This window comes from Cladophialophora carrionii (genome assembly GCF_000365165.1).
Source record: "Cladophialophora carrionii CBS 160.54 unplaced genomic scaffold supercont1.1, whole genome shotgun sequence".
Lineage (NCBI taxonomy): Eukaryota > Fungi > Ascomycota > Eurotiomycetes > Chaetothyriales > Herpotrichiellaceae > Cladophialophora > Cladophialophora carrionii.
The window spans coordinates 4808740-4817919 of record NW_008481816.1 but is presented as its reverse complement, the minus strand read 5'-3'; the positions used below and the strand labels follow the sequence as shown (position 1 = coordinate 4817919).

General features: G+C 55.6%; 1 protein-coding gene across 1 annotated transcript; it reads left to right on the top strand.

Moving 5' to 3' along the window:
- Window positions 1–4096: 4096 nt before the first annotated feature.
- On the top strand, window positions 4097–4944 carry G647_01719 (uncharacterized protein; the record flags this gene model as incomplete). The annotated part of the gene is made up of 2 exons (XM_008725118.1): window positions 4097–4125; window positions 4182–4944. 2 exons carry the CDS (start codon window positions 4097–4099, stop codon window positions 4942–4944), a joined length of 792 nt encoding a protein of 263 aa, XP_008723340.1.
- Between the last annotated feature and the right edge of the window lie 4236 nt (window positions 4945–9180).

The window sequence follows — 9180 nt, the reverse complement described above, 5'->3', positions numbered from 1 at the left end:
TGCTGGTGCTTTGCTCGCTGTTTATCCCAAGGCGTGATGGTAGCGCGGCACACAGGTTTCGGGTGATGTCGCCAGCCTTGCCGTCGATGCAAACAATCGGAATATTGAACGTGGTGGAATGGCACCGGAAAGTCTCGTCCATCCGCAGCCTTCGCCTTTCCTGGAGCGGACCGTTACCCTCGTACAGGATGTGGGTTGAAACAAGCGGGGAAGATGAACCGGCAAGTTTGTGCGACTGGCATCGGGCCTTACGAAGGGGGCCCACCTCAGGTTGCTCGTGAGCCAGGAATCAGGACGCTATACTGGTACTAGGCCGCCAACTGAGGTGTTGCTGACAGGTCAATTCAGGCTGCGACAACGGAAGGCAGAAGTTCTCGGCCTCGGCGCCGCATATGTTCGTTCCGAGTTCAATGGGGATCTCCCGCGACAAATTGCTATTCCTGATTGTGTGTTGTTCAGTGCTGTAAGCCTGGAATCGGAGTCTCCCAATTTTGGATGTCGGCCTTATCACCGCATACCGGCGGGTTCACAGTTGACTTACAGGGCCACAGGGCTTGTGCTGTACAAAGTACAGTCAGGGACCAGTTCTTACTGTGCACTAACGACGGTAGTGCGTTCGCTTCTCATGCTACAACCGTGTTAGTGACAACGCAACACAGCGCTAACTCGCAGATGAGGGACAAGCGAGTGTGACGTCACGATACTGTTGTCACACTCGTCACCCAAGAGAAGAAAATAGAGAACACACGTGCCGCTCCAACATCGCGGTTGACCTCTCGGTCGCACAAGGGGCAGTCCTCGGATTCAGGGGTCGCCTGTGCTGCCAGCATTGCACAGCCAGATTCTGACCAAGTGCAGACGTCCAGCAGAACAAAGTTCAGCAGGAAGGTGCTTCGAAGAGCGGACACAGTCAGATCGCACTCTCCCAACTCGTACTTTGCGCAAAGTCACTTGTCAGGGATGTTATGCCACGCTGATGCAAAGTGCATGATTCGCAGTGCTGTGGTGTTCCGTGCTCCCCGCATGAGTACTGTGTAGGAACCATCAGAACTGCAACCGCTACTGGAGAGCCGGTCGCCAGACACTATCCTACATGTACTCCATGAAGATTCAGGGCCGCGTTGAACTTCCTTCCTAGTCAAAGCGGCAAACATGCTTCGTATACGCTCGGCGCGTCGACGAAGAAATTCGAACGTGTCAAGTCTCTGCCTGTTGGCGCCCCTGTCAGGGTACTGATGGCGGCCGGATAGTACTATGGTATGTCCCGGATGGGAGTAGTGGTGTGTCCTGGAGCAGGAGGAGTGGTCGGCTCGATTGCCCAGGGATGTGGCTTGCAAGAAATTGCGGGGCGAAAGGACCCAACTGCACCTCTCTCTGCGCTGGTTTCAGGGACGTCCGGCTTCCGCGCAGCGAGGTGAACATCTGCTTGGTCGTGTGTTGGCAACGGGGTGCAGCAGACAGACGACAGGAGGACAGATTCATTCGGGCTTCACGTCAATAATGTGGCACCTGTTTCCTTTTTCCTCGCTCCCCGTCCCCAGTTCCGTCCTCTGGTGCCCATCCTTGCTCAGCGACCATACGTCTTTCGTTTCGGTGGCGTCCTCGGCGGGAATGAACTGCATCTGAGACTTAGCTCGTGAATGATCGTGGGGAAGTCTTCCAGCTCGAAGGAGTTTGGATCCATCTCCATAACCAAGAATCTCGGTTGCCAGGCAGGAATAATGCGCACATGCCCACGTTTCCTTGCCATGGGCCATGGAAGGGCTCTCCTGGTTCCCCGTACCAATGATGATCGCGTCTCGAAAGGAGTTTGGCTAAACAAGGCCCGCGCCTTCATTCGCCTCAAGGAAAGTCACTGCTCACGGCACGAGTAATTTGTCTCTGAAACTGGAACAGCGATGCCGCACCTGAGGCCGGCCCGTCTTCGATCATGCAACCTTTACTGTGTACTAGGTACTGGGCTAGGTGTTTCCGTCCGGCACTTGCCGTGCCTGGTCGGCTGAGTCTGGGTGATCTGCCAGAAGACTGTCAGACAATCCTTACGAGTTAGTAGCCCTCTAGTGGGAACCTCGCTGTTTTGACATTTCCGGCTGCTAGCTCGAGGTGCCCGAGCATTTGTCTCGCGAGCGCTGTGCATTCGTACCAATCACCGATCCCTCGCACCCCTTCACCTGCTCTGTGTCCCAGTGTCCAGCCTGCAGAAATTAGGCTCTCACATAGAGTTCACATGGCTACCACCGGCCAAAGTGTCGTAGAAACTCTGTCGTGCTTGTTGCTTCAAGTCACCAAGAGTCACAGAAGACTGGAGTATCAATTACGTTACTCCGTATTTACTTCAATGCTGAGAGGCTCCTCTTGCGGGAATCTTGCCTCTATTGTGTTAGAAGCATGAGGCTGGCAGGCCAAGTGGGGAGGAGCGGCGACAGAAAGAAAAAAAGGTCGTGTGTGGTGCACCGGGGATGCTGGCCTTAGGGAGCAAGGTCCCTAACGCTGAAGCTCTGAGGCCTCGGGGCCTAAGGAGGAGGCCCCCCGAGCCTGATGATTGCCAACTGAAAAAATGTTGATGGGGGCAACCGGTAACCCTTGCAGGCGCTTGAACCCCCTTCCGCGGTGGTGGGTTCCTTCCTTGCATCAGCCCCCCAAGCCAGACCAACTTGGGCGACAAAGCGGCAGCTCAAAGTCGCCGCTAGACTATCTCGAGCTTAGTCTGCCTGCGCATCTTTGTTTTCTCCACGATCGTCCAGAGGAACGGCGCTCTTCGCAAATGTGTCGCGAGACTGTCACCAACTCCTTCTGGCCTGGTCGAGAGCCTGTCTTCCAATCGTACCGCTGACGTCCAGGAAGCCCCATCCACTGCTCCGGGCCGTACAGCACCATCTGGCACCGAACCCCACTGCAATCCACCAAAAGCCGCCCCGGCACGCATGGTCGTGGACTCCCTAGTCGATGGTCATGGGGGTCATCCCAAAATACCCATGAACGAGACCCATCCAAGCGTACCCGTCCAGCTGCTTGATCTCCATACCCAGCACTGCAGCTCGCCCTTTTCTGAATCAGAAGCCAAAGAGAAATCTAACTTGCCATGTGGTGAGCCCGCTGTGCCCGCTGTCAAAAGCTGGGCGCGAGCTCCGCCATCAACCCAACATTCCGCAACTTCCTCATTGCTTGCCTGGAGGGAGTTGTCACTTCGGGCCACTGTCTCGTTCTCAGTAATCCGACGCTGATTTTCGCCTATGTGCCTGTCAGACAAGGGGAGCCCAGTCCGATAGTACCTCGATTTCCACATCTTATCCTCAGATATCGCCACCTGCATCTTGTGATGATCCAGAACATTACCAGCTTCAGTGCGCATCACCTCTGAAGACCGTTCAGCTTGCATCCTCCAATCCTCACTCACCATCGAACGCGCCGACCTTCCTGCAGTCCTGGAGTCTGCGCTGCCTTCCATACGCCACCAATGTTCATTGGTGGCTTCGACTCCTGTATATGTTTCCCGTGCCTCTCCCCAACCTAGGATCTACTCAGCGGCCGTCAATTTAAACCCGTGCCTGCGAACGGCGCCTCTCACAGCTACTCATTCTGAGCGAGTTTCACTCCTGGACTGACTGAACGGGGGACAAAGCTGTTGTCCGTTCTGCCCAGCCCTGTCAGCATCCATTGGTTCCACCCAGCTCGACATCGGATTCTGATCCGCCCGAGCCATCCGTCACTTGTCACTTCCCGCTCCACGACCGAACGAGCCTCGTTCAGATCATTCTTGAATACTCCGTATTTGGGTCTGGAATTCGACTGTAACGAGGACTGACAATCCGTGTTTTGTCGGCCAATACCAGATTCCGTCAGGACGCTGAGCCAGGCGAATCAGCTAAAACACTGGTCCTGCTAAATTTCGATAGGGCTGACAGGCATATCACCGTGTCCTGCAACCTTCCCCTGCTTTGTCGGGAAACTCAATGCTCCCACCTTTTGGTCCTTGTTCTCGACGCTCCCTGATGTCAGCCTGATGCGACTATAATACAAGTCCATTCCTCGACCACGGCTTCTACTAAGATCAAATCTGACCAAATCCCATGATTTGACCTTGAGTCGCGGAACGATGGTCTCATGGGACATTTTCACGCGGCAGTATGTCTCCAGCTCTATCGAGCGTCCCTTTGTTTCTCGCTAACGACGACTTTCAGGGAACAAGGTCCTGGCTGGTATACCGATCTCACTGAGCAGAATGTATTTTTCTACGCCTTGATAGGCCCGACCCAACTGCAAAGGTACTCGGACTCGTCGATGCTTGAACAGACCCATGAACGTCAATTTGCCATCGCTCAGCTGGGAGTCCGCAACGGCGGTTTTGAAGCCGACCATATGGCACGAATGGAGTTGGCGTTCCAGAATATAAATGATCGCTTTGCGACTTACCCTTTGGAGGAGCCTTGTCGTCCATCCTCGCCTCACGTCGAAGACCTGATGAACTTCCGGATACAGTCTCACTCCTTCAGCCCGTTACCAACCTTGGACCTGGAACCCCAGTCTGAAGCAGCGTCTTCTGCACCCCGACCGATGACGCCACCGCGAAAGTCCCCGCGGTCTGCATTGGATCTCTACGAACTAATGAATCCTGACCCGCAACCGGCCTCAAAATCGAAAAGACACCTATCCGACGACAGCGACGACATACCTCGGATCCAGTTCGATGTTGGGCGCCCTGGCAGGCATGACATCGACAGCGACTCAGGTCCCAACAACCCCCCTCCCATCACATATACTCGAGCCAAACAAATGCTCCAAGAGGGTGGGCCCGTCCGAACTCGCAGAGGCATCAGAATGCGGCGGCCACGGCCAGTTGTGAGGCACCGTTTACGAGATGATGCCCGGGATGCGCGGCAACTCGAGAAGGACTGCCAGCTTCTGCTTAATCTATCACAAAATAGTCCGCCACAGGGACTTTGACACGACCTTGCACACGAGGGCATGTCATCTTTTCATATCTCTATCAGCCACGAATTCTGATTCAGCACACGCGAAATTCAATTGTCGACGGGTACAACAGCACCGCGCTCTCGGCCATTGGAGACAACAATCACTTGATTATATCTTTCCCCACGGCTTTTGGTGTCCGAGGTGTACATTGGTGCACATAGCGGGTACGGCGTTCAGGGTGTATGGCTACCAGCCGAGGGTTGTGCAGTCCTCTTTGTTTCTTTCCGTTTCTTTAGCGATGGCGCTGGGAGGTGCTGGTTGTCACTGTCTTCCTTTGTTTCACGACGCCACACACCGGGGACGTTCTCCTATTTGGGAGAAATGGAATAGATGCAGAAGCGCATGGATGACTCGGAGGAGAACGGCCGAAAGGGCAACAACCCGATGCGGTTGCAGTTGAAGATCCAAAAGGCCCGCCGATGCCGATTTAGGGCTACCGCTACAAATACGCCCCACGAACACTCTACACAGTATACTCGTACAAAGCTATGTCCACTCAAGATGAAACGTCCTCTTATTTGTTACCTCCGAAGCTATTGCGCGCCAAACGTGTCTCTCCTACTTCGATGGCGAGCATTCAGCCACTTGTCAGGCTTACTCTCGCAGGACGAGCTCCGATGAAGCACCCAGGGATGATAGCGCAGTGGTAAGTGATTATTCACGCGCGCGATGGTGTAAGGACATACACGCACGGCCACATACCGGTTCGCGCAGCGCTTCGTCGGCGACAGAAACCGCCGAACGTGGGAGCGACGCATTATTATTATTATTCCACGGAGATTGTAGGGTTGGCAAACCTGACAGGCTGCCTGGGTGTCAATTGACAACCATAATGACCTACCTTGCACCCGTGATATGATCGCTGCGCAATAACGTGCACCAACCCGTGAACGGGCAAGTCGTCCCGACGCTCGCCGCTGCCGCCCTAACGCTGCGAGCAAGTACGCAGTACGAAGTAATCAGAGCAAAAGTCATCTCAAGGGCTATTACTCATGAGGGCAATATCGGGGGGCGGCGTTAGAAAAGCAGGAACCCGGAGTACGGCACTGTACTGTCGGGTGACCTGTGTCTACTCCACAGCACGGAGCCACAGCACGGAGTCGACACTTGATTTGGTCCTTCCCATCAACGCAAGTGACTGCTAAGCACTGTGGCGCCGAGTAACGAGTACGAGTACTCCGTACGGGGTACAGTAAAGGCTACTGTACCCTCCCTTCACTGAGCTTCCGTACTTTCGAAGCTTCGATTCGTCTGCGGGTGATCATCATCTTGGGCTTCCCCCCCAGGGCACTACAGGAAGGGAGATGGGAGATCAACGGCCAACCGCCGGACCCATGCATGGAAACAAAAGACAAAGGTCCAGGCACCACAGGGAGGGTCTGATGGTCTCACACCGACCGATGCAAGGCTGATGATGATTACCCGGTGATGGTGCTTCTGCTTGCTTGTTTGCTCGCTTGCTTCTGTCGGAGGGAGCGGCCTGCTTCCCCATGACGTTGACCTGGGCCCCCCCGGGTCAGGAACGATCCAATCGGATCTTTACAACAGCCCTGGAACTTCCTGATTGATTTCCGATGCTTACTGGGTACACAGTACGAGGTAGTGCATATGAGGCAAGGCCGGGTGCCAGGGCTCGGTTTCATCTTTTCAACGCCAGGACGAGATGAGAGGAGGCGGTACCCGTCGGTACTCGTACGCGATTGGGGAGGCGTGAGGCGTGACAGGGCAGGGCAGGGCATGCCAGGGCTGGCTTGCTGGCCTAACCCACGCGGGTCAGCACGTCCAGAATCTTCTCTTTCAAGACGAAGAAGAGAAGCACAAAAGAAAGTTCGGTATGTAATAATGTTGATGATCCTCGCTGCCGGGCGTTTACGGGCGTTTCAGGCTCAGGCTCAGGCGCTCCACGGCCACAGTCAGCCCTGGAGTGGCGAGGTACCGAGTCCGAGGACTCTGTACACATTACAAAGCCGGCAGGACAAAATCGGTACGTCTTTCCTCCGTACGGAGTACTCGGTACTCGTTGAGTAGCTGGTCTCCGGCCCCGGGGGGTCCTGGGAGCCGACCGCCAGTTTTTCAGCATGGTGAGGGTACACGGACAGTAAGGCGGCGTGGGCGGCAGGAATCATCCTTCGGTGCCGGACGAACATCTCCTGATGAGGAAATGAAGCACACTACGGAGTATGGATGGTCCTTCTGCTGGTCGCGGGCGGGGATCGACCACTGTCAGCGGTCTGGTACAGAAAGAGGACATGGTCTACACAGTACGGAGTACTGGGTATAATCCACAGTGATAAAGAAAGTGCAGGGCCATTCACGCGGCGACGGATGTATCCTGTATGGAGCCGGGCACTGTGTCAGATCTGCCTTCAGCACTGCAATATAGTGCAAGGGCTGCGGAGCATAGTAATGGGCACTGGGTCCCAGTACTCGCACACAGTACTCCGTACTGTGCAGAAGACAGCGATGGCGACGGGTGAGCTCGCAGTCTTGGGCAGGACAAATGGGGCCATCCTTTGGCTATAGGGGCTCAATCATAGCTACGGAGTAATTACATACTACGAGTACTCCGTAGTTGCTGTACAATCCGTACCGAGGTCCTTCTTCTGCGCACTCTCCCTGTGTCTCGTATGACTGATTGGTTGCCAGATTGATTGATGATCGGTGGATTGTTCGGACGGCGGATTCCCGCCCAAGCGAACGCCCGGCGATTCGCGAAGCCACTGAAACACCGACCCTCAGTAGTAATATTGCGGACGAAGTCAAGATTGGATCCCTGGTCCATAGAACGAACGGAGCACTCGTCCGAGTCTGGAGACGAGTACCCGGTATGGGGTTATGTTCCATCGACGGACGACAAGTAACTCGTACTCGGTACGGAGTACTGTAGGAGCCGATGTAGCTGATGGCACGGACCGTCCATGCCGCTCGGGGTCGGTCAATGCAAGTTGCCCGTTAAGCCCTACTGGACTGTACAGAGTACCGAGCACGGAGCACTCTTACTGCATTCACAGTACTCCGCCCACAGTCCAACGACTTTGTACTCTATATCCGTACTAATTAGGTAGTTGGAAGGTGCCGGCTCTTCTCCCCCCGGGCCGACACGATGGCGACTTCGACACTCGTGCTCTTGAGGGTCAGGGTTCTGACCCAGAGTCACGCTCTTCGACATGTACTGGGTACAGCGACATAGTCCGGCGGACTTGTTCACACTGCGTAGGTCGAGACGAGGACGTCCGGCTCAAAGCGGCATCCTTACTCATGCCTAGAAGGGTAAGACGTTGCTATCTGTCTATGGCCAAAGCACCGAGAATCCGTAGATCTACTCCGTACAGAGTACCCAATACGCACGACGTAGTCGTGTCTAGCACGGTGTCTCGGCATTGGATGTGTCAACCGTGGTGTCGAGAGTGACAGGTCAGATGCGCAAAGATCCTCGCACCGGGCTGGCTGGCGTACGCGGTACTGGGTAAGCGGAAGACACTTGTTGCCAACCAAGGGCGTGGGACCCCTGCGTTCAGAAACAGGATCCAAAACACTGACTCAAACAGTACCGTGTAGGCGAGCACTGCGGTGTCACATTATTCAGGCGCCAGGCGTCGGTGTGCGCAGGAGGAACGAAGAGGAAACCGATCTGGCGTGGGATGACATCGGCCGCCTACGAGGTAGTCCCAGGGGGAAATGGTGGACCCAGGGGTTTGCTTGTGTGTGGCAGGCAGGGGTGGCGGGCAGGGGTGGCGCCAGGGGAACTGCGGAAATGTATGCCCGCAGATGCACTTGGCTCGAGACAGGCAAGGAGGGGGCCGGTACGGAGTACCCCAGTACTTGTGACTACTGGGTACTAGGACCCCTGTGCCCTGTGCCCTGTGCCCTGTGCCCTGTGCCCTGTGCCCTGTGCCCTGTGCCCTGTGCCCTGTGCCCTGTGCCCAGTAACCAGTACTCAGTACCCAGGACGAGTTCCCACAGGGTCATCGGTCTGCACTGCAAGCCACCCTGGCGCCGCGCTTGGCTTCGCTGCCCCTTGCCTTGAAGGCCTCAAGCAGATTGGAGAGCCTCCCTGGAGGATTGACCTCAAAGTCATGCATCTTCCCTGCAGCTTTCGATCGCGGCAGTGGGGAGTCGGACTCAGCGATCCTAATCTCGGAGGAAGCAGGGCGAGGGTCTGTACCTCGTAGTCAATCCGGGCTACGGAGTACAGTGAACGCCCAG